The sequence below is a fragment of the Aspergillus tanneri genome (assembly GCF_003426965.1).
Source record: "Aspergillus tanneri strain NIH1004 chromosome Unknown AapTan_4_pilon_pilon_pilon, whole genome shotgun sequence".
Classification (NCBI taxonomy): Eukaryota; Fungi; Ascomycota; class Eurotiomycetes; order Eurotiales; family Aspergillaceae; genus Aspergillus; species Aspergillus tanneri.
The window spans coordinates 767,336-794,577 of NW_022984631.1; the positions used below are offsets into that span (position 1 = coordinate 767,336).

Genomic DNA, 27,242 nt, shown 5'->3' on the forward strand with positions numbered 1-27,242 from the left:
GAGGAGGGAGAATTCTGACTTATATAGGCCGGATGTACACAGATCTACGTCGACTACGATCTACAAATGGTTATGGTTCGCTTAAAAAGTGGGAAGTGGTTGTACTACTTCCATCCTTTGTTTGTCATTGTATCTCGTCATATAAACTGGCTACAGCCCGGAACCGATTCATGCAGGCACGCTGAACTGGCCCACTGGTCGGAGCAAATGCCTCGAATCCATGCGGCAGTCCCGGATATATGTGGAATTCGACGGAGATGTTGGCCTCCAGGAAGCGTCGCACGTACTCGCAGCTCTCACTGAGAAACAGGTCCAGCTGCGGACAATCGAGATATAACGGAGGCAGTCCCTCGACACTCTGCACGCGCGCCGGTGCTGCATATGCTGGCACGTCCTCCGTGCCTGCGCGATTTCCCAGGTACGCCGTCCAGGCATTGACATTGTCGTGCTCCGTCCAGAACGCAAACTCCCCGACGGGATTTGTGCGTGTGCGATCATCCAGGCACGGATACACGAGGATCTGCTTGGCCAGCGGTGGGGAGAGACCGCGATCGCGCGCCAGCAACGCCAGGGCCGCCGCCAGCCCACCGCCGGCACTCTCGCCCATGACGGCGATTCGATGCACGTCGATGGCCAACATGTCGGCATGCGTGACGATCCACAGCAGGGCGGCCCAGCAGTCATCCAGAGGGGTGGGATATGGATGCTCGGGGGCCCGACGGTACTCGATGGAGAGAACTGGCACGCCGGTGTGGGCAGTGAGGGTGAACTGCGCGGTGGCCGTCTGCTGGGCCGTCAGAGCCACGTATCCTCCGCCATGCATGTGCACGACGGCGGGCGTTTTGGAGGGCGATCCTTCGTTGCGTTTCAGACGGTAGTGGTAGACGGTGATCTGATGGCTGTCGACTGCCGGCGCCTGATGCACGAGCTGCTCGACCTCGTCCGGACAGGGCTGGGATGGCACCATGTCGCACATGGCATGCATCTTGGCCTGAGTCGCCGCCAGATTAGGGGATTGGTCCTGTTGAACGTGCTGGTGCAGCAACGGGCCAGCCGCGGCAGCAAATTCGGGGTCGTAGGTGAGCATAGTAATGGTCTGGTTCGAAGTATTGAGGGTATGTCTTTTACTCAATTGTATGCAGTTTTTATGCAGTTTGCATGCTATATATAGACATGCATGTTTGGAACATGCATAATGGCCGAGCATCCGGGATCGACATGTGGGGACTCTGAATATGGAAGGCCACAGCGAAGATGAAGTTTCTAGTCGATATTATTATTAATGATAATAGTAAATACGATGTCTCTCCGATATGTGAGCTCTTGTGTCCTGACCTCAACATCATGACCCCCGATTTTGACCATCTCCCCTCCGTGGCCGGAATGCCCCAGGGATGCGCCTGGGGCGTATTCGACCAGAACGACCAAAAAGACCGACTGGGAACGCTGAATTGGCTGACTCCGGCCGTTGTGCAGCAAGCAGCCACGGAAGTGCGTCAGGGTATCTCGATCTCGCTGAAGTAGGTGTTGCAATGCTTAAGGGGGATACTACTAACAAGACAGCTGGCCCATGGGAAGCATCGCCATTCCCAACTTCTTTCGCAAGACACTGTCGCACCGCGTGCTCGAGCTGAAGGATCCCCAGAGCGTATGCTATGGTTTTGACGATGAGGTGGCGTTAAACACGCAGTCAGGGAGCCAGTGGGACAGTCTCTGTAGGTGCGCACCGTCCGTTTATATCCTATGCTGACCACTATAGGCCATTTCCTGCATCAACCGACCGGGCTGGCATACAATGGGCTACGGCCCACCGTGGAGAATCTCGAAGATCCGGAGCAGGCAGTGCATCTGCCCACCATCGACCGTAGGTTTCCTCCTGTCTATCCCTTTCTCATATCTAAAGATGGAAATGTCAGATTGGCATGAGCGCGGCTGTATGGCGGGACGAGGCGTCTTGATTGATTTCAAGCGCTATGCCGACATCCACGGTATCACATACTCGGTATTCTCGGATTTCCGTATCAGTCCGGACGATATCGAGGCAGTGGCTCGGGATCAGGGCCTGCAGTTTCGTCCTGGAGACATCCTGCTCCTCCGGTTTGGATTTACAGAGGCCCTAGCCAGCATGACGGGCGACGAGCAAGCAGCTTCACTGGCCTCGCATCGCGTCTGCGGCGTAGAAGGCAGCAAGGCGATGGCCCGATGGCTCTGGAATCACCAGTTTGTCGCCGTAGCCAGCGACACTCTAGCAGTGGAGGCGATGCCCCCAATGGAGAACGGGCAGGAGGAACAACCGTGGAAGCTGGTGCTGCATCAATGGTGTCTTAGTCTCATGGGCATGCCGCTGGGTGAGCTCTGGGATCTCCATCAACTGTCACAGGCATGCCACGAGGCGCAACGATACAGTTTCTTCTTGACCTCGTCGCCGTTGAACGTGCCGGGGGGAGTGGGCAGTCCGCCGAATGCGATGGCCATTCTATAGCTGAGGAAATATAAAGATATCATATCAATTTTAAATATCGGAGTAGGATAGTATTTAGACTATGCAAGACTTCGCAGCATTAACGCTAATACTTGGTGTACAGCTCCCACCCTCCCAGCGCCTCCTTGCAATGCTTCCACCACCGCTGCATTCCCCCCAGATAGATTAACGGCTCACGTCTTTTCCCGGGAATATTACTGCCCATATACCACGAGTTTGTCTGCGCGTATAGTGTCTTCTGGCTGACGGCGTGCACCTCCTGCTGCCACAGCTCTGCCGCCTCCTTTGTGGGCGCCATTGCCGTGACGTCTTCCTCTAGCATCCGCGCAATTGCCCGACAGATCCAGTCCACCTCCATCTCGATGAATGGCGGTCCATTGGCAAGTGAGGTGGGCGCCTGTGGGCCATAGACGAGGAAGAGATTGGGTGCGTCCGGCACCATCAGTCCCAGATGCGTGCGAATGCCATCCACCCACTTCAGACGCAATGGCACCTGGTGCGCGTCCTCAATGCCCAGATCCAGCAGACTACCAGTGACTGCGTCGTACCCAGTGGCGAAGATGACCACGTCGAGGTCAACATGCGTGCCATCGGCCATCACGGCACCTCGGGCGTCGAATTCGGTGATGGGACTCTTCTTGAGGTCATGCAGCGTGACATTGGGCCGGTCGATCATCTCGTAGTAATCCTGCTCGAGACTGGGCCGTTTGGCTCCCAGCCAATGCAGTTGCCTCAGTGGCGCCACGATCTCCATTTTGGTCGGGTCCGTCATGCGGATGCGCACCTGGCGCACCCAGTAGTCGTAGAAGATAGAATTGGCCTTCTCGTCGAGGAGGAAGTCGTTGTAGTTAGACAACAAGAAGCTGTAGCCACCACGCTGCCAGAGCTCGTCAAAGAGTGCTTGTCGCTCGTCCGCGGGGGCTGACAGCGTCGTCTCATCGCGTATATTGTGAGGGAAGCCCGTGTTGGAGGCGTAGCAGCGGTCGAAGAGAGCGTTGAGGTATCCCTTCATCATGTCCGCCTCGTCACGGGTGATGCGCCGCTGCTGCATCGGGAGGCCCAGGGCTGGCGTACGCACAAAGACATGCAGCTGGCAGTCCTTTTTGGCCAAATCCTGCACGATCTGCAGCCCCGAGGCACCATTGCCAACCAGGCCCACCGTCCGGCGCGTCACGTCCAGCGTCTCCGGATACGCCGCCGAGTGCACCACCTGGCCGCGGAACTGATCCAGCCCCGGATAGGTGGGGAGGTACTTCTTGTGCGATGATCCAGTGGCTGCCACAAGAAACCGGCAGGTGAACCGCCGGCCATCCTCGGTCTCGACGGCCCAGCGCGCAGTGTCCGTGTGGTAGACGCAGCGCCGCACAACGGTATGGAAATAGGTATCCGGACTCAGCTGCAGCACGCGGTCGACGTGCTCGAAGTATCGGCGTAGCTCGTCATGACCAGGGAAGCGCTCAGTCCAGTGCCAATCCTTCCACACGGCGGGGACGTTGAACTGGTAGAAGGGCATCTCGCTGTCGACGCGCGCCCCGGGATAGCGGTTCCAGTGCCAGACGCCCCCGAAGCCAGCGCCAGCCTCGATGAGTTTGACGCGCAGGCCCATCTGGCGCAGTCGATAGAGCGCATTGCAGCCACCGAATCCGCCACCAATGACGACGGTGTCGAGGTCTATCTGAGCCATTTTGGATATTAAGCCAATAGTATCTGGTGTAAATGTGTTCTTGAGGTATCTGCAAGGTATATATTTATATTGTATATATGAAATTAAATATGTCAAACGGTATCCAACTTATTCACGGTATTCATTGTATAGCAGACCGAAACGGAAGGTGACAGCGAGCCGATATGTAAATGAATCAGCATGTGTGTGTACTTAGGGTAGCTGCAGGATGTGGCAATTTGGAACTTGTGCAACACATGACGTATTCCTGTTCATACATCTCGGATGGCGAAATTCCGCATCCGAGATATTCTTGGTATAATCGTGAATATTCGATTACCACCCTAGTTACTGGCCTGGTTACTTTCAATGACAAGTTTCAAAAAAATTTCGATGGTTCTTCTACACAACATCCAATGGCAACCCAAGTATCAGGAACGGCATTCATCACCGGCGGAGCGTCTGGCATCGGCCGAGGATCTGCAGAGATACTGGCCCAGAATGGCATTACGAACCTGGCCCTGGTGGATTTGAACCTCGAGCAACTCCGGAGAACACGCGAGGACCTGCAGACTCGATTCCCCCAGGTGGTCGTCGAAACCCTAGTGGCAGACGTGAGCATCGAGGCCTCAGTCGACCACGCCGTGCGGGACACGGCGCTCCTATTTGGCCGCATCGATATCGCAGTGCATTCAGCGGGTATCAGTGGACAGACCGGACTGATCCATGAGCTGTCATTGTCTGACTGGCAGAAGGTGATCGACATCAACCAGACGGGGCTCTGGCTCTGCCAACGCGCAGTCATTCGGCAGATGATGGCACAGGAGTGGGTTTTTTGATCCATATTCATTCTCCTAGACGGATCTGGACGGACACTTATACTACACGTATAGATTGCGCGGTCCCCGGCTGGGTAAAGGCGTGATTGTGAACGTCTCGTCGATATTTGGCATCGCGACACCACCGGCACAGTTCGGCATAGACCCGTATACAGCAGCAAAGCACGGTATGTTCCCTCTCATCCATCTCGTATACAGACTGACTAGCGCAGCGGTAGTGGCAATCACCAAACACGATGCTAAAGCGTACGCCCCGGAAGGCATTCGCATTAATACCATCTGTCCAGGGTAGGACTCCCATGGCCCGACGAGCATCACTAACCCGGTTCCAGATTCGTGGACACGCCTCTGATTCGCGCCGACATCGAGGCCGGTCACTTTGCCTCGCATTTTGAACAGACTCCCATGGGCCGTGCGGCCAGCATCGAGGAGATCGCCGAGTCGGTGCTGTATCTGGCGTCGCCCATGAGCAGCTATACCTGCGGCATGGCGCTGGTAGTGGACGGGGGGTATACAGCATGAGACTTTTCAATTATGAGCAAAATGAGAAAACTTGATGTATCTATTCATCAATATATTGAACTACTTGAATTGGATGGTTGATTAAGGGTCTTTCTTGGCAGGGGTTGACCTCATTTTCTACCTCCATCCTGGGTCCTTTTCAATTTCTTTGTAATCTGGTAGAACTGAGCTCCTGGTTCGCAATCGAGCAATTATGTAACTATCCAAACACGCAGTTTTGCTTCCTCGAAGTCATACCGCGATGTCTCGGATGGCCAAAATAAATACGTCGTCTCGTTTTCAGCATCAAGTCGATTGCTCACCTCGTTAACTTTTCTAACTCTTTTTTTTTTTTTCAACGGACATAGCCCACTCTTATAGTTTTACTACATATCTATATATAGAATCTATACCAACATGATATCAAAATCGGCCTCGCGTGCTACCTCCTCCCAATGCACCTCTCGTCCCCATGCCCGCGGCGCTGCCACAGTGTCTGCACAATTTCCCACAGTCCGTCGATATTCTTGATTCCATGGCGACGTTTGCGATTAAACAGACGGTGCACGCGCTGTTGCAGATCCAGCTGCTCGCATTCGGCTGCTACCACGAAACCCGCCCAGTTATACGCGCAGCCACCATGATCCCCTGTGAGGGCGTCCGCTCCTTCTAGATCCCCAACCGCCAAAGCCACCAGCTGCTGGACGTCCGCCAGCGGGGCATGGCGCAGTGTGCGCCGGAAGTAAATCAGCGTCGCGTAGTAGAAGGCGTTAAGCGAGTGCTGCACAACGCGCGACTCGGCCTCGTCCAGCGCAGACGGACTCCGCGGGAACTGTAAGTAGAGCTGTAGTTCGAGCTGGTCGAGCTCAGCTACCGTTCGCGACACAGCCGATGTCCCGCCATCGTGCCCCAGGCCGATCTGGGCGAGGAACTGCACCAGGGATGGGGTGACACCGTGCGACCGCTCCATGTAATGCTGCAGCGCTGGGGGTCCATCCAGCAGCGCCACGAGCGGCGCGGACAACGGCACATGGCACAGCGACGAGAGGCACAAGTAGCTCTGCAAAAGCGGAGCCGCTCGCGCACTCGGCAGCCCGCGTGAAGCACGCAGCGAGTCCTCCAGCAGCCCCAGCCCGCCGGCGACGTGAGTGCGCCACCGTCCGCGGCGGCCCGACATGGCCTCGGCGGTGATGCAGGCGAGCACGGCAACCAGTGTCGACTCGTCCAGGCGCGTCCCCGGTCGTAGAGTTCGACGCAGGTGTCCCAGTGCCTGCTGGTCGTGGACGATGGCCATCGACTGGAAGCGCGGTTCGCCGCGCAGGTGGAACAGGCTGAAGGCGGACGCGGCGCAGACGGCATGGAAGACGGCGCGCGGCATGGTCGACGCCTCTGTGGGACCTGACAGTCCTTGCAGCGCAAGTGGTAGGAACACAGTGCGGCAAGGATTGTCAGGTCGGTCGAGGAGCAGCATTTGGCCACTGAGGAAGACCACCCAGTGGTGGATGAGTTCGATCTCCCGACGCGCAAGGGGCGTGGGATTGAGCATGGGTTCTGGAGGGCTTGGGGAGGGCATCGAGAAGGCCTCTTCATCAGCCACAAAAAATGGCTGAGACAGCGTCGAGAGGGCGCGCTCTGGTGGACTGGTACTCGCCCTATTGTGGCCGACATCCTGCGAGGGTGACACGCTACGAGCCTCCGATGTTCCCGATATGGAGAACACCGAGAAGGGCCCTCGATGCGCCTCCGATAAGCCCTCACAGTCGTCCAGTTCAGTCAAGAACGCCGTCACGGCAGCAGGGGACAGGGATGACATCAAAGCAGGAGGTCGCAGGCGGCGACGCGGCGCGGAGGAGGTCCATGCCAAGCGCACGCTGTAGCCCTGGCAGGACCAATTATTGCGACGACAGCGGCGGCATCGGGGTTTCTCCTCGTCGCATTTGACATGACGAGCACGGCAGGTCCAGCAGCCAGTGAAGGTCTTGCTGCGGATGGGCATCGCATAGTCATTATATTCTGCAGGAATAATAATAATGCAAGGGAAGGACGAATAGTTGAAAATGAAAACCATTGAAAGATGCGGGGTGATTAAGTAAGCACGCGCCATTAAAAGACAGGGACTAATATATTAATATATTGCTTTATATGGAGTATTCTTTGGAGCCTATTATTATGTTGGGCAGTATATATATTAAGGTGTACTCTTTGTTTATTATATATCCCTTTTCAAGTCAGAACAAGTGTCCATAGATGCGGCGGAATGCCTTATATATTTGTCAGAATTATAGCTGCAATTCTATAAGATCTCGAATATTCTCTGTATTTGTTGTGCTGTGCGTCTTTATTACCCCGCTTCTTCTGGAGGTACGGCTTATATAGCCACGTCACTTTATCACTTCACATGATGAGTCCTATTGGAGAAGCAGGCGCTAGACCTGCTTCTCTTCTATCCCACAGAGTTTGAATGCCGTGGCTTTATCAACGAGGTTGATCATGTCTGCAATATTCCTCTGGACGCAAAGTATCCCGACCCTCTGGCAAGAGCGATAGTCAAGAACTCGGCAGATGGATTCAATATAGTTTGGAACTGTTCGATAAGACACTCCAAAACGCTGCCTAGAACCTCTAGTAGGTTGCGCGACAGCGCGTCAGGCTCTGCAAGTGTAGGTGGCCACTCCTCAAGTATATGTTAGATCGCTAAGTAATTTTGAATAGTCGAGTTACATCCGGACAAAACCCAGAAAACTGAGGTTGCCTTAATATCAACAGTAGCGATTGTACTATAGGTGAATTAAATATAATTACTCCTTGCATCCATATCAGCAAATCTAGTCCAGGCACATGATAAATGAAGAGCAATAGTCGTTGACTGTGAAATACTCGATGTGTCCGGAAGGCGCAGTGAACTTGCTTTCCTTAATACTCTTGATTTCCTGACTGGCGGGGTGTTTATTAATGCATATGTCCAGCCTGCATCCAAAGTGACTGACTGGAGATCTCAGGTCAGGGTGTGACAACTGCTAACACGGCTATCGCTGTTGTAAATCAACTAGTGCTTCGTGGATGGCAAGAGGCCCGCCAGAATCTGTGGAACACGCCAACAATGAGACCATCTTCATCGGGCATTCCATCAGATATAATCTAAATGCATTGGGCATCTCGCGCCTGATAGCGGCGGATTCTTTCATCCTAATTGGCGATGCCGTATTTCACGCCCCCCCGAAAACACCCATTGAAACAGATGTGGGGTCTAAAATTGCTAGCGAAGGACTTATTGGATTACAATATACAGACAGATACTAGTGGGCGTAGCTCTCTTGAAGATGTGTCTGCCACAAGGGAGATGATAATATGGTACCTTAGAAAACTCGAATGCTTGGTGTGGGCTGAAAATACACGGAAATAATAAAAGGTAGCGTAGCAACTATAACACGCTTCTAAACAGCGTAAGCAAGGAAGGACAAGGATAAATATAACTAAATTAATTCCTCACAATTCTAGTAGAAGCTCTAAGTACTCCGATAATTCCGACGTTCTTCGATGGTCGGACATTGGGGAGGATTGTGGGTAAACTCCTCAAGACACTGGATATGATCCTTGGTCGGACCGAGATATTCTTGAAAATGTAAGTTACCAATTATCTGACTATTCCATATCTATACTACTTATTTTATACTGACACAGCTACTTGTATATTAGATTCAAGAGATACATACTTGGGAGAATCAGAACACTTGCTCAGTTGCGACATAGGGTATACAAATTCGATGTCAAGCCTACAAGAAATAAAGGAACGCAAAAGGGACCATGGGCCAGCCTAATGCGATGGCATCACCGCAATGGCCTAGGATATCTTTGTGGCTGCCGAAAAAGCGGGCAAGAAGCTACGTAGAGGTGATACATGGTCTATCTGCGCGGCAATAATATTGGATAGCTGGTTTCCCTGTATAGGTGTTAAGAAGGGCTATTATTCTGCTGCGGACTTTATTACATGGCTGCGGGAGGCTCTTCTACCGGCGGTTAACCAGCGGAATCGATGCCTAAGTGTTCTTATAATAGACAATGTCTTTATACACGTCAGTCAGCAAGTGGAAGAGATTATTAAGTTAAATAGTGTCAAATAATATGGGCGTTGGTGGACCAGAATCATGTGAATCGGGGTAAAACCCCCGCGGAGCACACAACAAAATAATCAAGAAGAGCCCAACCAGCTCAATTTATTCAAATAAGACCTTTTTAACAATCGTACTCTATTTCCTCTTCGGGAATAGCCATATATCTAACAATTATTTAGCTAGCGTGATGTATTTATACCCCTTCTGTAGGTAATAATTACCCGAGAATACTATACAATTGATATCGCAATACAGCTACGGAGTAAAATCTATGAAGTATTCGAATTAACCATATACCAAGTCCCACCCCAAGCCCAGCCCATATCATGATCACTATATCCTTTCATCCAGATCCTAGGTCTTACTATTAGTATCGCATCCCCCGTGGGACCAATAGTCAGGGGCACACTCCGTGGTGGCACTGCAGTTGTCGTCCTCGTCGCAGCTGGCAAATGCTCCATTCTGCACCCAGCACCACGGCATGCCCTCTTCCCACTTATCGTTCGTCCGCTTCCCGGTCTTCTCGTTGCAGCTGCTCCAGCAGGTTTTGCCTAACACTCTCTGAGACGCACACCCACCGGACAGTGGAACAACGCAGCCCCATGATTTCGCGCACTCAAAGTCGGTTGGACAGTCGGATTGCTTCAAACAAGTGGCATACGAATCGCTGCCGCTTTCAGCTATCCAGCACCAGGGGTCGTTCTCCGCCCAGTCGCCGCCAACGGGCGAGCCCGTGTCTGGGTCGCATTTGTTCCAGCAGCGCAGGGAAATGCTGGGGCCGTCGCCGCCGACCCTGGTGCAGCCGCTGGCGGCCGTCGTGGATGGTAGGGAGGATGTCGTCGAGGTCTTGGTAGTGGTTGTCGTTTCGGAAGAGGTGGAGGGCTCGTTGTTTGTAGTCGTTGTTGTGGCCGAGACTGTTGGGACCGTCGTCGGGGGCCCTCCAGAGCCCCGGCCATTGCTGTCTCCCTGGTCTTCATCAGGGTTGAAGCTGCTGCAGACGCCCTCGCCGGTTGTTGTCGTTGTGGCCGTGATGTCGCAGCCGATGGCGAGCATGCTGCTTGTTGTGGTGCATGACGTCGATGTCGAGCCTAGGCTCTCGCACGATACCCAGTAGTTTGTCTCAGTGGATGTCTGCGTGCAACTACTGTCCGGACCATCGCCCTTATTGTTTACTGGGTCCCCGGGAGGTCGTGGGGGTGGGTTTGGGTCGTTGGGGTCTGAGAAGCCACCGTCGCCAGCACCACCACCTCCGGGGCATATGAAGCATGAGCAGAAGTCGAGAGGGCTCGAACAGAGACCGCCGCAGTCTTCGTCGGCGCCGCAGCCTGGTGAACCGGGTCCGTTCTTGACGGTGATGGCCGGGATGGGAGGAAGGTCGATGTCGTCGTCGTCGTTGTTATTATCGTCGTCACCATCGTCGTCGTCGTCATCGTTGCCGTCATCATCGTTGCCGTCATCATCGTTGCTGTCATCGTCGTCGTTGCCGTCATCATCGTTGCTGTCATCATCGTCGCCGTCATCATCGTTGTCATCATCATCGTCGCCGTCATCATCGTTGTCATCATTATTGTGATCTTCGCCGTTGTCAACGGAATCCTTTGGATAATAGATGACAGTTCCCTGAGGCCAGGGCGGCAAGGTCACACTCCGAGTGACAGGCGGATGCGAGACGCCCGTAATGCCTAGTGGGTTAGGGTCATTGGTGATGGTGACAGTCTGCGCCGGGAATCGTGGCTTGGGCGTGATGGTGATGGTGCTGTTACCCTTGATAGGGACAGTGATGTTAAGATTAGCCATCGGCAGGGAGGTCACAGTGACTACGTCGTACAACGATTAGCGAGTGTCGTATAGAAGAACTAGAGGCTTAGGGCCAGACTTACCTGCAGGTGCCTTGATAGTTGTTTCCTGTAGAATGCGAGTCACGGTGGTAGTGGTCACGGTAGAGCCACCGGTTGTCAGGGTCGCGGCCGTTGGCCAGGCCACATCCAGGGTTGTAACATACGGAGGACGAGAGATGACAGACGTCGAGCTGAGAGGGAAATCCGGGAGCACAAGAACGCACGGCGCAGGGCATTGCACTGGTGCAGGATCCTTCCCGTCAGTCCAGATACTGGGGGAGATGTAGACAATGGACTGGTTCAAGGAGCCGCCGCCGCCGCCGTGGCCGCCATTTCCACCTCCAGAAAACCCGAATGCTTGCAGGTCAACCGCCCAGTCGGTTGTCCCGCCCATGTTGAGGCGCTCGTAGTAACCTGTCCGGCTGGTTCTTGTGTGCTCGTCCATGAATGCAACCCATTCTGTGGATCTGTAGACGAGGATGTTGCTATCGCTGCTATTGTCGTAGAATGTCTCTGCTGTATCGTCTTCGTCAAGAATCCGGTAGATCTCGGCATCGGAAATATACCCTGCTGTATCGGTGCACTCGCCTTTTGCCGCGCCAGAGTCAGGTCCAACGAACCTGCACATGGGCCCGGTGCAGCCTGCCTTGGTCATTTTAAAGGAGCGCCCATAGCTGGCCAGCCCGACAATGATTTTGTCAGAGGAAACGCCGGCCTTGGTGATCATTGACAGAGCGCTTGTTGTCTCTGTAAGATTCACATGGGAGCGCAGACAGTCACCCTCAGAACATCCAGAAGTAGAATATTGGTTGCCATAGTCCCATTGGCCATGCAGGTCGTAGGTCATGTAGACAATATAGTCAACGACTTTAGAGATCTCTGCAATGGGGAAGCCCTTCAAGTACCAAAAAGAAGCAGGCGCAGCAATCGCTAGGGTCTTGCTGTCTGGAAGCTTCTCCCGCACCAGCTTCAAGAACTGCAAGTATCGTTCTCCATCTCCCTCATCACCAGCGGGAATACCGGGGATATCTGGCGCTCCTGGGTATTCCCAGTCAAAATCGACGCCTTCGAGGTCATTGTCCACAATGAAATTGACCACGTTGGTGGCGAATAACTCTCGATTTGCGTCGGTCACGCCCTCTCGAAAGATGGGGAAGGTGTCTACCTCGGTTGAAAAGGACCATCCACCGAACGATAAGACGCGGTGCACTTCGCCCATGTTCAGCAAACTATCGAATTGGGACTGGACAGCAGAAACATCAACTTGGTAGTCCTCGGTGATCTCGGCAAAAGCAAAATGGAGATGGCTGTAGGCGGACGTATCGAAGTAGGCTATGTCCATATTCAGACACTCGCGCTCAAAGTTCCAGGCCTCGAAATACCCAATCGTAATAAAAGAGTCCGGAGGAGTGTCATTGTTGACGATATCAGTACCGCAGTTGGATATACAGCCATATGTCCCATTGGCCGCTGTGCCGGGGGCTCCAGTTTCTGACTCGGTGATGGTGCAAAAGTCATCAGTAATACCGCACTGACCCCAGATATTGCAGCACGTCTTTAGCGGGCATGGATTAAGATCAGCAAGATCCGTGCCTTTAGCTGGCTGTTTGGTACCTGGGACCTGCGGACCGCAAACGGCATTTTCAATACTTTCAGGCATCGCGGGGTTGCCCTTGCTAAGGCAGATCCGTTGCTTGGGCTGGAGGCGGTCACATCCCGCCCATCCCCAGGTCTTTTTATTGAAATTCTCCAGGTCCTCAATGGAGATCCCGTTGGCAGCGGCTATTGTAGAACAGATATCCCCGGGTTCAACAAGGACAGAAGCACATGTGCCGTCAGGCTCAGGCTTAGGAGTAAGGTCAGGAAGATCACCGGAGGTACAGCATACATACTGACCAACTGACAAGGTGGAACAGAGCTTCTTGTCAGGGTTATACTCCTCAAATTTCGCTCCAGTAATGCCACATTCTTTAGCGAGGGATCCACAGGAGTCGCCGGACGCGACTTGAATAGTCTTGCACGTCGCCCGCCGGTGGATGGAATGGACGTGGTGGGCACCGTGGTGTGAGTTGCGGCGGGCCAAGTGGTCGGTGGTCGAGCTTGTCTGAGCGAAGGGTCTCTCAAGACGTAAAGCAGTGTTGGGCAGTTTTTTGCTACCGTCAAAGCCAGTCTGGCATTTGGCCTCATTCCAATCCCGCATAATACGCTGCACAGCAGAAAAGTCACCAGTCGTGTCGACCACAATACCAAGTGCTTTGTTTGAGTTGACACCGCAGTACTGAAGGAGCACTCGAGCGATGGTCTTCTGCGACTCGAGATATTGAGTAAAGTGCTGCAGCACAGTGGTGGCGGCATCAGAGTGGAGCACTCCGTGTCCAGCATAGAGACCAACAAGAGAATTGCCCGAGTAACTAAAAGCAGTGGTCGACTTGTTGTTGCTCGAGGTCAAAAGGGCTCTTTGAGCCTCTTCCACGGCAGCTTTGGCACCCACGGGACTCGAAGAAGTTGGGGTGTTCCACCAGCCAAGCTCAAGGCTTACCTCCTGGGATTCGAATTTTTTGGAGGCAGGTGCCTGTGCAGCTTTTGCGGAGGGGGAGTGGGAGGATACCGAACAGGCTCGTATAGAACTTGAAGGATTGTACAAGGAAAATTGAAGACGTATAGTCTGGTTGCAAGCAGCGAGACGGCCTAGCTCGTTGTATGTAGCCCATTCTGCTGAAGAGTCACTGCAGTCCGTTGGACATGGGTTCCAAAGGCGAGACCAAGCATCGTGGGTAGGGCCTGCACTGGCTTGTGACAAGAACGTAAAGAGTGAAAGCGCGAGCGAAAGAAAGAATGATTGGAGCATGACGACCTCTGGGACCAACAAGCGGAAAGAATGATAATGGTCTCAATGTGAGTCAAAGCCTGGCGCAGGCGTATCATTTTATTCTTGGATCTCGGACTTCATGGTCCTTAACCGAGGGGACAAAGGAAGAAAAACGACATTATCGGCGGGTAACATCCGGTGATGTCCTAGCAGATACTAGACTGACATACCGTGGCCCTTGGACTCTAGTCTGTCAGCAATCCCAGTGGTCTAGTGGCAATTCTTCCTGTAGTGTCTATAGTGTCTACCTACTAATTACCTAAATAGTAACTAAAGAGTAACCTGTCTATCAATGTATACCAGAAGAGGCAATATTTCCGAGTGGGTACAGCGGGAAAGGATCAGGGATCCGGACCGGAGGATCAGGAAGATCGCAATTTCTTTTTCAGAGATCCGACTCGTGTCGGAAGAGTCAGGGTTACAGCTTACTGTTCCCCCTAAGCCTTAGATCGTATAGATCGAGGCGCCGTCGGTCTTGGCCTACTGGCCCTGCGTAAATAGTGTTCGCCAGAGACTTGCGGCACAACTTCCGTCTATGAATCGAGCTAAACCAGCCAGCATCATGTCGAGGCCGTTGTGTATGCCAAGCATGCCCTTAATATCCTATCTTGAACACGGAGATTTTCTTCCTGGTGTTGTGCCTGGTGCCTGGCCACAAAGCACTTTGATCCTCACAAACTAACCCCTAATCCACCTTGGCTCATCCGTGATACTCCGTAGCCGAGTCAAGAACCCCCGACTGTGTGCACGATGTGACGCTGGCCCACATCAAATACTCCGTATACCTCCAAGGTTCAATCGTAAGATTGCCACAGAGAAAGTTGACTGTGCCGCATTCGTACACTCGAATAATGTCGGAAGTATGTACAAGTCACCTGGAGAGACCGAGCTAGGGTATTTTTGTCCAGGAGTATTGCTAGGTGGCTATCACCTCCTCCGCCATATATGAGGACCACCGCTTTTCTTCCAAGCGATTCCTAGGTAGTATCTTTCCCTTTCTTATTGAAGAATTCTTCTGAACCCAGGATGATATCCAACATTCTGGCCACCCATCTACTCTCTGGTTTTCTTTTTGCACTTGCACTCTTATACCTCTGCCAGGGCGGCGCGGCTCGAGCACTACATGCATATTCGGCCGATGAACACTTCCTTCTCGAGAATGCAACCCTTCCACTAAACCCCCGAGAAGATCATCATGCGGAAAACCTACTTCACTTTCTATCAAAGCGCACCCCTCCCAAGACAGTTGAAGAGGGCGCTCGAAAAGCGGAGTCGGAGTTGCTATGTTATTTTGGAGCCGATAATGCCCCCACCCAAGCAACCTGGAAGGAGGAAGATTTAAACAGATGGTATTCGGATACGAACTACTACGACGATGAGTGGGATAAGCCACCAGATGGGATCTCTCTTACCGGTAAAACGCTTGCCAGGGAGATGGCGGCTTTGAAAATTCCGACGAAAATCGGAGACCGCGGGCTGCAAAAGTTTCACTGGAGGCAGGATAAGAGATTTGAGTACAAGGGCGAACAATCTGACGTGAGTTATCCATCAATTTCACCAAAGACGTTTTTAGACCTCTGACATGCGTCTCTGGCTCAGGCGACGAATGGATTCTATAAGGGTGTAATGAGTGTCGAGAGAGGGTTCATCTCAGCAGAAGACAACAGCAGCCCTAAGCAGGAACCGGATGACCCTCACCCACCTCTTTACAAGATGTCGGATGTCTACTTCCTTGAATGGCAGAGACAAGCGGGCGGGAGCAACAACGTCAAGAAACTCAGGTATTTTCTTCGGTACCACGTCGTGAATCTGGATACTCTGGCTATCATCAAGGAGATCACGAATGGATATACAACCCTTCAGGAATGGCCAGGAACCGAGTTCACGATTTATAAAAAGGTGAAAGGCCAGGTTCAAGGTACCGATGAAGGTAAGGCGCTTTTAAGGACTCCCAACGGGGTGGCTGTCGCCTATTTCCTTCTCACCAATAAGAGAGTGCTGGGTAAGAGGATTCCAGATACAGTGAGAATCTGGAAGACTCAGGAAGGGCTGAACGAAGATATTACTTGGGTTCATATGCTGTTTCATATTGTTGAGTACAAGGGTATATAAATAGTCTGCCTGCATACTGGTAGGGGGTTCACTTTGTCGTCAATACATCAGAGTGTGAAGTGCTGGTCGATTGAACCTGACAGCCGACTAACGATCCGCCAGTAAATGTATAAATGTAACGTAATTCCCTCCCGAGACCTGGTCTTGGGATGAGCAGGTCTCCATGATGAGACGTAGTATTGAGATGTATTTTGACATTGGTCATATACGCGAAATTTCCTACATCTGGATTATTGCAGTGGACCTTCGATACAGAATAATGTGCGCCATAGTACCTACACTAACAGATTCCATAATTACAAAGACACACGCTGCCACGCGGAAGACCACTGAAGTATGGAGGAAGCTAGCTATATTTATTAATCATGGAGCATAGTCTACTCAACGATTATCAACCATGCCCCGCGTGCTTCAAACGGGAACTTCTATCCTATAAGTGCCAACCACCGCGACTTATAATTAACGGATGGGATCTGTGCCCTTTCATCCGGGTCTCTAGGCAGCACAGTCAGATATCCCCCTTCCGGCGTTGGTATTACTTCGCCAGGACTCCGAGGAAGTCCTTCAAACAGCCCAATGCGATACATGCGCCACGCGTCCCAGACGACCACCCCCAGCCGTCGCCATTGCTTAAAATCCACAAAACTGTAAGAGGATGGCAAGCGCTGAATACTGGCCATTGAGCTTGCAATCTTAAAAATCCCCAGATGTGTCGGTAACCTTTGACGGGACTCTGCCCCAAGGGACCAGGCTTTTGTTGCCTCGGTTTCCGGCGGAGGCGACGGTGGAGTCCAGATTGGCGAGGACCTAGTCATATCCTGTCCTGGGGGCAGATCGAATGACTGGAAGAATGGCAGCGGCGTCGCATTCAAGAAAGTCCAGGCGGCCCGCGAGGACTCTTCCCCCTCTGGGTCCTGGGCTAGATATATCTGCTGGTGCTGGAAGGGATAGTGCCCGTATATTGGACTTAGGCCGAGATCAGAAAGCAGCGCGGCAGTAGTCCACATTTTTTCAGCTCTCTGGACATCTGTCCGATTCCACTTATTGTACTTATCTAAGCCACTTATTGATATTTCGTCCCAGTGCCAACGCTCTGTTGCTGCTTCACGGAGGGAGGAATAATGCTGGAGGTGCCAGAGGGAGGAGTATACGCGGTATTCCTCTGTGAACGAAAAGGGCTCGCAGGCGATCTGTACGCGATTAGAAGCCGAGATGTCACCAGCATCAATCTCATTGAGAGCTGAGACAAAGTTTTGCTGAATCAGGGTAAGGCAGGCGCAGGCTAGCCGTTGTGTTCGTGCGACTAGGTGGAGTATAAAGCTTGCGAGTTCTTCTGTATACTTAATAGGCGGGTTATTCTCGCATCTCTGTTGATAGTCGGCGAGGCTCGGAAATTGAGCTGAAAGTGTCCGGATTAGACTAATATTGTGGCACATAATTTGGATCTCCGGGAGGCTTGTAATCGGGTCAAACGATATCAGATCGCGTACAATGGTAGGCTGAGCCCGAAAGACAGTATTGACTCGAGACGAAGCGGAAATAATGCTCTCTACCGCGGAGAAATCTGCAGTATAGACGAGGATCTTTGCAAGGAGCTCAGGAGGTAGTTTTGTGAAGGGGTCCATGGTTGGAAAAGGTGGTAGGATCGGAGGGGCAACTCAAGGAGACAGGGTCATTTAATGGCCCACGACCATTTATTACTTCGTGGTAGTTATTAGTCTGGTTAAGTTAAGTTAGGTAGTCCATGGATTACGTAATAAAACACAATAACCAACTAACTGTCAAATAATATGGCCTTTGGTGGACCAGAATCATGTGACTAGATAGGGTAAAACCTCCGCGGAGCACACAACCAAAACCAACAAGAATCAACATAATCAAGAAGAGCCCAAACCAGCTTAATTCATTCAAATAAGACCGTTTTACCAATCGTACTCTATTTCCTCTTCGGGATTAGCCGTATATCTGACACTAACTAACTAGTTAGTTGGTTAAACTAAAGTTAACTAGTTAATAGTGTCAGTGGAGACGAGGCAGTTTTACCGCTAGGATTCAACACCTTACCACTTCCCGCCTAGATCAACTCTATGGCTTCAAAACGGCCAATTTTATCAAGGATACGTGGCCTCATTGTATTATAAAATCGCTTCATCTAGGATCATCGATTTCGATGATCAAGACCTTCGCTACAGTTAGAATCTCCATATAAATTTACTAGGCAATACGAACATCTCACAATCCAATAAGACAGTAAGTCATTTCAGATACCCGACTAAATCATGCCCTGTCACTATTCCGGCCAGCGCCACCAATATGTGTTTCGCCTTAATTTACATGGTGAAAAGTGGAAAAAGGAATACATTCAGCCATACAAGAAGGGCAAGGCTATCCGGGTAATGGTCTGGGCAGCTATTTGGGGTAAAAATCGCAGTGATCTTGTACGTTTGGAGCGTGATTTTGAAGCTAAAAAGCATGGGTATACTGCAAAGTCATATCTTGCTCTATTGGACGAGATGTTGCCTACTATTTGGGAACCAGGCTATGTTTTTATGCACGACAACGCTCCCATTCATTCTGCCAAAAGATTACCAAATGGTTGCAAGATAATGCAATTCCTTGCATGGAATGGCCACCATATTCGCCCGATCTGAACCCCATTGAACACATGTGGTTTCCACTTAAAGAAGGTGTCTACGACTTAAATCCGGACATTGAAAACTGCAAGGGATCGAATGATAAGAAGGAAGAGATTCTATGGGAAGCTTTAGAGCAATCATGGACCTTGATCAGTCAAGATATTCAAAGCGCAATAATAAAGAGTATGAAAGATCGAGTTGAGGCAGTTTTGGAGGCAAAAGGGTGGTATACAAAATACTAAGCAATTTTTCTGCTTTTTTTGCATATTTTTATGAATTTTTACCATTTATTTAGCATATACTACATTCAAATCAATATAATTGTTTTTGTGTTGCAAGATATATATATTTTTGTATGGAGTGGTGAACCATGGTTGGGTTGCCCGGCAAACAAATTATACAAACTTTTGCCGGGGACTGTATACTGGCCGGCTCCAGTTCCATTGTCCCTGATATCTTGACCGAACCCCCGCTACAACGTCCTGGAAGGTCCGTTTAATTAAGCATGAGGGACACCAGTAACGGATATAAGTACGACCAACTCCATGCCTCTCATATGTGGAAACGATCATAATTATCAGGACTTGTGTTGATGTAGATAAATTGCGCCGTTAAAGCGAGTTATTATATTGCGTATCTGACTAAGAATACATGCATGTTACCGCTGAGGAAGACTGTCAAATCCACCATATATTATATTTTTATACCCTCCTAGGCCTCTTATGACTGTTAGGGTTCTTAGGGCCTTTATTGTTTCCAGGCTTCTGATGCTTCTTAGGGTCTTCCTTGTCTCCAGGCTTCTGATGCTTCTTAGGGTCTTTCTTGTCTTCTGGCCTATTGGTCTCTTTAGGCTCCTTAGATTCCTTAACGCTGGTAGTCGCCTTGGGCATCGTAGGCTCCTTGGTACTAGTAGTCTCTGTTGTGGTGCTCGTAGTCTTGTTGGGGACCTCAGGCACGTTAGACGCTTTTCCCTTGACCCAATCGACATTCTTCAACGTGACCATCAAAGCAAAGGATCGATAAGTATCCGCATTTGTGACTGTCTTCGCCTGGTATTTGCTCTGCGCTGCCATATAGGCGCAATTGTCATATCCATACGCAACAGTCTGTTTCCCCGAATTGTCCACAACTTCATCGATAACTGTAGACGAAACAAGTCAACCCTCTTCCCATTTTCCAACGGTTACTACAAACTTACTGCCTTTATTAAGCCAGTGCATCATTTCATGCAAGAAGGTTCCTCCAACGCTGTTCACAAGGTCGATAGATTCTCCTGCGGGGATTTGTTGTCTTCCACTGGCCAAGTCCATCAAGGACTCTTTTACCCAGGCTCGATCACAGATCATAATCAGTTTGTATTTATTAAACGTCATTCCCATAGATGCAGTGTCCTGGCAGAGATGCCCGCCTGGCTTGCCGTCTTTGGTCGTGACTCCCTGATCCCCGAGCAAAATATTCCAGGCCTTATTCCAGTAAAAGCCCGGGTAATCGCTTGCTGCAAAACATTCGTTAAATAAATTGACCTTACAAAGGGCTCTGCCACTCACCCTTCCCGCCATTTTTCTCCACCCACGTCTCCCCCAGAAGCTTCTCCGGCGGCGTCATTCCCATGTCTCCATAGGTAACAACCCATTTAAGGAACGTATCACCACATGCCAGCTTGTCGCCGTCAACTTTGTTACTAGATAGCTTATTAAACACCGACTCATAGTTCACTACGTGCCCTATGTTAGCGTTATACAAAGATCTGCCGATAATAATCTTCCAGTCTCACCTAGAGCTTCCTTGAGTCTCTCCGCGCCACTCGAAACCACCAGCTTTTTCTGGCGCCCAAATAGACCACTCTGAAACTTCACCCCCCAGTTCTCGATGGCCGCAGTCTCCAGATGCTTGTTGTCTGCTCTTTCCAGCTTGCCTGAGAGAATGTCTTTCAGTGCGTTGATGGCGTTCGTGGCGAGAAATGATGCCTCTGATACCATTGTATCGATGTCCCGGTTTGCACAATCAGCATCTTGACCCTTTGCAGGTGTTTCGAAGATTTTATTGGCTTGGATACTAAATACAGTGCCAAATAGGGCAAAAAACGAGAAGACCAGGAATAGGCCTCGTCTACGTCGCTCCATGCTGATGAACAGAACGGCACCAAAAAAGCAGAACGATAACAATGTGTGATTCCGATGATACTATTTCTATTCAAAGTGTACGATACTGTGCGCAATTTATAATTGTACACAAGGGCTTCGATCTTCGTGCCACTGAGCACGTATACTAACCGGTCGCTATTCTGCACCGATGCACCGAGATTAAATTGCATGCACTAGACTAGATCAGACTAATTCTGCATGTCTGCCAAAATTTCTTGTGCCCTACGGACGCAATCTGGGGCCACATCAAAGACCAGTATATCAGTACTCATTTCCCGACCGAGAAATATGGATCAGTTGTTTCATGGGAAGGAGGTTCCACTTTAGTCTGGTTGTTTATAGGTCTCGCTCATCAGATGAAATGGTCCAGCACTCGCTGCAGGTAAGTTTTGGCCCCAAATCGGGACGGATGGACGGGCCCTCACACCCCCCGACTACAGTTACTGGGACAGCCAGCAAGCTCCGAGGTGGAGGTTCTGCGTCCGTGAATGGTTCGCCTAAATCTGGAGGGCTGACGTCTTGTGGAGTCCGTTTACCCCTGTACAAAGGACATCCTAGAACTCCTTGCCCCCTTATTGATAGAATACAGCCTGTCGTCCCAGCTGTTTTTCGTTAGAAATTCTGCACGTCCTAGTAACTACCTCCGGGTAGTAGGTAGGATTTAAACTAACAAGCAGATACGTGCACAGTGGGTAAAATCAAACGTAGCGAGCAGGGCAATATAGCATTCTAGGACCTTAGATTAACGTAATCGGACACCCAAATTGCAAAGGCACTCAGTTAGCAGTAGGCTGACCGTTGGGACGGGATTCGGGATCCCGGGCGAGTTTCAGTCCCGTCCCATAGTCCCATGGGAATTGCATTTTGATTCCCACCCCGTGCCAAGTCTTTTGGGAAGGGACTCCCATTGGAAGGGATTCGGGATGGGAGATTCCATTCCCACTTATCTTAGAAATCAGGTCTCGTTTCCAGTCCCATTTCCTAACCTAAGATCCCGAATCCCGTCCCACTTCCTAATAGGGTATAGTCTAAAAATTTATATAGTATAAAAATGAGGAATAGTACTATGTAAAGTAATATAAAGTAGCTGTTAGAAGCGATTGCTTGTTGTATTAAATTGGTGGCCGGGCGGCCGCTACTAGCTCTCAGATAGCATAATACTACTAGTATTTATTATCTGATCAAGATTCTGTTACGGTAACACTATAATCCGCCCGACTTGGTGGTGCGGAGTATCTGACGACCGATTCAACCCCTGAATCCTTTAGATAGTTGAGCACCCAGATAGGAATGCAAGAGACTCAGTTGGTTGAGATACTGTGATTCCTGGTGTTTCCACTGAATGACATCTACTTCCTAGTTAGACTAGTTGGCCTGTAGCTAATAGAATAGCTCCCTGCGCACCACTTCCCCTGAATTCCACAACAGATTCCATTACGGTTCCTTACAGGCATCCCCTTATGCTCTGATTGTAGCCTATTGTTGATCATCGTCTTCCGAGTCTTTAATTTCCTAACTCATGTCTGGAATAAAGTTGAGAGCTAGCTACATACTATCAGCCCCTCAATTTTGCTAGACATACAGGATACGATACATAGAGCGTACATTGGAATAGATCCCCATTGCGCGAAGGTTATGCAATTTCTCCTTAATTTCTGTTGTCCACTTCATATATACATACAGTACTGTATTGGGATTTTGATACCTATCTCGAACAGACTTTCAAATTCCTCTACCCAGAATATTTTCTCTGTTTGTTCTAGAATCTTTAGTCCTATCTCACCACTTACACAGTACTTCTCTTAAACCTGACGTGCTTTAAGATGCTGTAGAGACTATATAAATAAGCCCGAACATCATATCCTAATAGCGCTGTGTGCCCCGTTTATGGAAGTATACACAAGCTGTAGTTTTGTTATGGTACTGTAGTGAGAATGGCTGGGGCGGCAGGCTTGGACTTCGGGCGATTCGCGCTGACAGGTAACTAGGTAAGCCAACAGAGGAATTCCACAACTTTCGGAGGCCTATATTCTGTTCAAAGCTAAACATAATGCATATATCGAAAATAAAAAACAAGATTGGCTAGTGCGTGGTTCGAGATCATCCGTCCTCTAAAAGCGAATAAGATATTAAACAACGACAGACAGGTTTAACTAAACCTCATATTGCTTTTTCTTCTACCGCGCCAAGGACCCAAGGTACGTCATGGTGCTGTTGACGCTCACACCATAAGCCAATAGGAAGGCTGTATTGACCGTTACCACCAAAATACCTAGTGCTGACAGTCAAGGGGATAGTCCATCTACATGATTACCATTCCTATGTTGTCTTTATCCTTATCTGTACTTATTTTCACTCAAATTTTCCTCATCAATCTAGTAAGTTTCTTATTCCTTCTCCCTCGTTGTGAAGACGCTGACAGAAACCGCTTCTGAACAGGGTCCGTTATATGCTTGGACACTCAGTAGCAACACTGTTAATCGTCAAGAGCTACAGAGCAGACGACAGAAAACGACATCCAATCTTCCGAAATGTTTCTGATGCAATACACCTAATATACCGGACAAAGGGAGTATGGCTCCTTTCTAGAGGTCTCGGAATAGCAGCTATCTATAAGTTAGCCCATTATACAGTCAGAAATTTCCTAGCAGGAACGGTCTTTAGAGGTAAATTTCTGAGACTCTTCGCGTACGCCGTTTCCTCTGCCTTACTATGTGAACTTCATCTATTTTGGACTTGTACGACGATTTCAACTCTTCGACTCCGCTACAGTCCCTTAATATACACGCAGATAAAAGAAAGTGGAGGCATCACCATCTTCCTTAACCGGGCATAATGAACACGAGCTATTTTTACATTTTGTTAAAGGGCTACTTGACTCAAGTGTTCATCCACAGATCATTTTTTTTTTTTTTTTGAGGCACCTGGTACACAGTGTACATCGTTGGATTCAAAGGGAACGACGAACAGCGGGCCAAGTGGAATTCCGACTCGCTAAGTTAGACCAAGCGTTGAACAAGGTGGGTCAAGTGTTCCACACACCACCACACACACAATTGTTTAACAATGCTCTAAGCTCGGACCCCTACCTCCAGGCCACCCCCCCCTCCGGGCCACCGAGCCATTGAAGGTATATTCCAAAAAAAAACTGAATTCTTCCACCATTCGAACCTATATTTGAAATTCAAACATGCAGTCTTCTAGATCTCGTTTAGATACATAATCTGAGGCCTTTTCAGCTTCGGATTCAGGGTGCAAAGCCATATATCTCTTGCGTTTTTCTTGCTCCTCATCCATAGACCTCTTAATCATTTCTATATTGGCAAAACGAGTATTTGGATCCGTATCCACCCTTTTTTTAGTTTTTGCACTTGATAAGCGGTCAATAAGTGCCTCCTTTAATACGACCTTAGCAATTGCCCGGGCAAAGATGCAGTGGGCTAGGAAGATCGATCGTCAGAAATGCCCATCATCCGCTCGGTTATTTTAAACCGCAGCCGTCTTCCGACCAGCACACACGACTGTTTGAGCGCGATAGAATACCCCACTGGTATGTAGCTGTAGGTTAGCTACGACTCTCGCCGGCAAGACGAGAGTGTCAGTCAAGTATCTAGAATGTGATAAAATCGTTCCTGGTTCTTTTTAAATGAGGCTATAGATGACCGGCCGATGTCCAGCTAATGAGGGTGCTGAAGTGGGTCATCAGAACAATGGGCAAGTCGCGTCCACTTGTATCGCGTTGCGTGCAAAAACGCCTTAATAGTCAGGACAGCCCCACGCTAATAGCCACGTCCAGCATCAGAAAAACCGGGCAATATATTGGAAAGAGATAAAGTCATCACGGATATAGAGGATAGTTCGTCGATTGTCTATCGCTTGACGATGGTCTGGTTATTTGACGAGAGTGGTAGACACATTAGTAGGGTTAGATAGAGGAATAATAAATGTTCATTCTGAACCTGAAGAAGCTTGTTAGACTTTTGGTAGTACATATATTAATGGACGTATAAGAACGCAGCTTCTAAAGGAGGCAAGGGAAGTTTTCGCTGCTAGTTAGTTAAGAGCGGTTATATTAGCGAGAATTCCCGGGCAAGAAAACTAGGGAAGCCCCTTTAATTACTATGCCGCATAAAGCTACAGTTTAGGATAGTCATACAGATACCCATGTTTAGTCATTTTGTTTCTTGGTCGTCCCGAACGGTTCTATGTTCCTAAATATCCTAGTAGTCTCCAACGCCTCGTTAAGGACTGGCATATAACGGAAGGTGTACAGCACCTAGCATGTCAAGTTAGTGTTGGCTATCGCCTGGGCGTTTCTATTTACACAAACCCATTTTGTATGTAAGTACAAGGGCTCTTTAAACTAGTGGGTTACTTGTTAATATAAATCGCACATGTTGAGATGGATCACGGCGTCAGATCAGGGCATTGCTTATTGTCAGTCTTCCTAACGCGTTTTGAAAACTCATTCGCTATTTAATCCCCACCTTTTTGGACCGTTATGCTGCAATCCAGCAGGATCTGGATTATTATATCGTAGATACCTAATGCCCAGGTTTCCCTGTTCCCTCCGGTTGGGCTTGAACTCTAGGTATGACCCAAAATCTGGTCGACTCCGCGATTTGCGCCGCCACACAGTCCCCTCATCCGGCGAGAGGATGACCGGTTAGATACAAATAGCAGGTCACAGTATACTTTACATGCGGCGACTTTGGAAAGCATTTTGCTGGGGAAAGCCGTATCCATCCTCTGGGAGTGGGCCGATGTACAGTCGATGATGATGATGATGATGATTCATACACTGACCCCTCGCCTTAGGCGATATGCAGGGTTCCACTATCGCTACTCTCTCTATCCATCTATTTACAGTAAAGTGCTTTCCTGACGAACTTGGAGCCTCGTCAAGGCCTATGTTGGCTATTGCCTGGTGTTCTGTTCTGCCGCCCTCGTCGCGCGCGACTTTGAAATCTCTGCGATGCCTCTGCAAAATCCAGTATCGCCCCTAGGACGCTAGCGTTCTGCGCGGCATCTCCCAACTTACATTCATTACCTAAAATGATATGGGTTATACATGCACGAAAGTGATGCGCCGCCAAGTAGTTCGCACACGCAGGGCCACGACTTCGAAGTAACCGTGGCCCTGCGTGAGCTAAGTTTCCGTGTATTCGATGTTAACGCGCGCGCAAGTAATCCGCACATGCAGGGCCATGATTTTGAAGCAATCATGGCCGTGCGTGAGCTAAGTCTGGACACATATGATGCTAACACACGGGCAAATTCGCACGTGCCATGGCACGCTTTTACAATGGGCTCTTACGCATGTACGAAACGAAGCACCGGCAGTCAGTTCGCTTTAGCAAGGCCATGATTTTGGCGTATTCGCTCCTCCGCATACACGAAAGAAAGGCTTCATAAGGCTCAAGCGCATTGATCGCGCAAGCAAGGTAGGGATCTCTTTGAATTAAAAAAATAGTAATATAATATAACGTAGACCTAGATAACGTAGAGCATAGAAATAGAATCCGTAGGACTGACAGGCACAATTCTAGGTGCTTATGCGTGTATCTGACATCGAAAGATACTACAGTATGTAAATGAATATACTAGAATTAATTAGATAATATAATTAACAAGAGGCTGTACATACACGACAGAGAGTGAAGGCTTCGATTTTTGGTGCAACCAATGTTTATACTAACCTCTCCGTGGCGCTTCTGATCAGTGAAAAAAATCAATAATAAAGCCTCCAGGGCAACTTAGGAGAGCTAAGTTTATCCAGTCCTAGTATGTTAAATGGTCTTGACACCTACTTAAGTGCACGTCTCGTCTGCCCTGACTGGAAAGTACATTCCATAGATAAGTCTCTTTGGAAGAGCTGCAAGGCTTGTCGGGCTATGTTTATGGAGTGTTTGCCTATTGATGGTCATGTTTGGCAAGATATTTTGCTCTTTTCTTTCCTAATACAGTAATGAAGCGCAGTACTCTCAAATAATATGCATTGTAACTTAGGTTTACCTTAATTTAACCCGAGTTCTCAAAGGACATG

The 27,242-nt window shown here is 49.8% G+C and overlaps 10 protein-coding genes across 10 annotated transcripts; 4 read left to right on the forward strand and 6 right to left on the reverse strand.

Moving 5' to 3' along the window:
* Positions 1 to 124: 124 nt before the first annotated feature.
* Positions 125 to 1,087, reverse strand: ATNIH1004_005466 (alpha/beta hydrolase; the record flags this gene model as incomplete). The annotated part of the gene is made up of 1 exon (XM_033570120.1): positions 125 to 1,087. One exon carries the CDS (start codon positions 1,085 to 1,087, stop codon positions 125 to 127), a length of 963 nt encoding a protein of 320 aa, XP_033426152.1.
* Positions 1,088 to 1,344: 257 nt separating this feature from the next.
* On the forward strand, positions 1,345 to 2,482 carry ATNIH1004_005467 (uncharacterized protein; the record flags this gene model as incomplete). Its single annotated transcript, XM_033570121.1, has 4 exons — positions 1,345 to 1,520; positions 1,579 to 1,715; positions 1,760 to 1,864; positions 1,917 to 2,482. The coding sequence occupies 4 exons, from the start codon at positions 1,345 to 1,347 to the stop codon at positions 2,480 to 2,482; spliced, it is 984 nt and encodes a 327-aa protein (XP_033426153.1).
* An 85-nt stretch (positions 2,483 to 2,567) lies between these two features.
* On the reverse strand, positions 2,568 to 4,166 carry ATNIH1004_005468 (flavin-containing monooxygenase; the record flags this gene model as incomplete). The annotated part of the gene is made up of 1 exon (XM_033570122.1): positions 2,568 to 4,166. One exon carries the CDS (start codon positions 4,164 to 4,166, stop codon positions 2,568 to 2,570), a length of 1,599 nt encoding a protein of 532 aa, XP_033426154.1.
* Positions 4,167 to 4,561: 395 nt separating this feature from the next.
* On the forward strand, positions 4,562 to 5,506 carry ATNIH1004_005469 (SDR family NAD(P)-dependent oxidoreductase; the record flags this gene model as incomplete). Its single annotated transcript, XM_033570123.1, has 4 exons — positions 4,562 to 4,971; positions 5,039 to 5,151; positions 5,197 to 5,272; positions 5,317 to 5,506. The coding sequence occupies 4 exons, from the start codon at positions 4,562 to 4,564 to the stop codon at positions 5,504 to 5,506; spliced, it is 789 nt and encodes a 262-aa protein (XP_033426155.1).
* Positions 5,507 to 5,927: 421 nt separating this feature from the next.
* ATNIH1004_005470 (Zn(II)2Cys6 transcription factor) lies at positions 5,928 to 7,553 on the reverse strand (the record flags this gene model as incomplete). Its single annotated transcript, XM_033570124.1, has 1 exon — positions 5,928 to 7,553. The coding sequence occupies one exon, from the start codon at positions 7,551 to 7,553 to the stop codon at positions 5,928 to 5,930; it is 1,626 nt and encodes a 541-aa protein (XP_033426156.1).
* A 2,398-nt stretch (positions 7,554 to 9,951) lies between these two features.
* Positions 9,952 to 14,439, reverse strand: ATNIH1004_005471 (uncharacterized protein; the record flags this gene model as incomplete). Its single annotated transcript, XM_033570125.1, has 3 exons — positions 9,952 to 11,414; positions 11,478 to 14,161; positions 14,381 to 14,439. 3 exons carry the CDS (start codon positions 14,437 to 14,439, stop codon positions 9,952 to 9,954), a joined length of 4,206 nt encoding a protein of 1,401 aa, XP_033426157.1.
* Positions 14,440 to 15,155: 716 nt separating this feature from the next.
* On the forward strand, positions 15,156 to 16,416 carry ATNIH1004_005472 (uncharacterized protein; the record flags this gene model as incomplete). The annotated part of the gene is made up of 3 exons (XM_033570126.1): positions 15,156 to 15,164; positions 15,406 to 15,840; positions 15,904 to 16,416. The coding sequence occupies 3 exons, from the start codon at positions 15,156 to 15,158 to the stop codon at positions 16,414 to 16,416; spliced, it is 957 nt and encodes a 318-aa protein (XP_033426158.1).
* A 425-nt stretch (positions 16,417 to 16,841) lies between these two features.
* Positions 16,842 to 18,041, reverse strand: ATNIH1004_005473 (uncharacterized protein; the record flags this gene model as incomplete). Its single annotated transcript, XM_033570127.1, has 1 exon — positions 16,842 to 18,041. The coding sequence occupies one exon, from the start codon at positions 18,039 to 18,041 to the stop codon at positions 16,842 to 16,844; it is 1,200 nt and encodes a 399-aa protein (XP_033426159.1).
* Positions 18,042 to 19,753: 1,712 nt separating this feature from the next.
* On the reverse strand, positions 19,754 to 21,175 carry ATNIH1004_005474 (uncharacterized protein; the record flags this gene model as incomplete). The annotated part of the gene is made up of 4 exons (XM_033570128.1): positions 19,754 to 20,193; positions 20,251 to 20,547; positions 20,600 to 20,767; positions 20,827 to 21,175. The coding sequence occupies 4 exons, from the start codon at positions 21,173 to 21,175 to the stop codon at positions 19,754 to 19,756; spliced, it is 1,254 nt and encodes a 417-aa protein (XP_033426160.1).
* Positions 21,176 to 26,106: 4,931 nt separating this feature from the next.
* Positions 26,107 to 26,564, forward strand: ATNIH1004_005475 (uncharacterized protein; the record flags this gene model as incomplete). The annotated part of the gene is made up of 2 exons (XM_033570129.1): positions 26,107 to 26,189; positions 26,279 to 26,564. 2 exons carry the CDS (start codon positions 26,107 to 26,109, stop codon positions 26,562 to 26,564), a joined length of 369 nt encoding a protein of 122 aa, XP_033426161.1.
* Between the last annotated feature and the right edge of the window lie 678 nt (positions 26,565 to 27,242).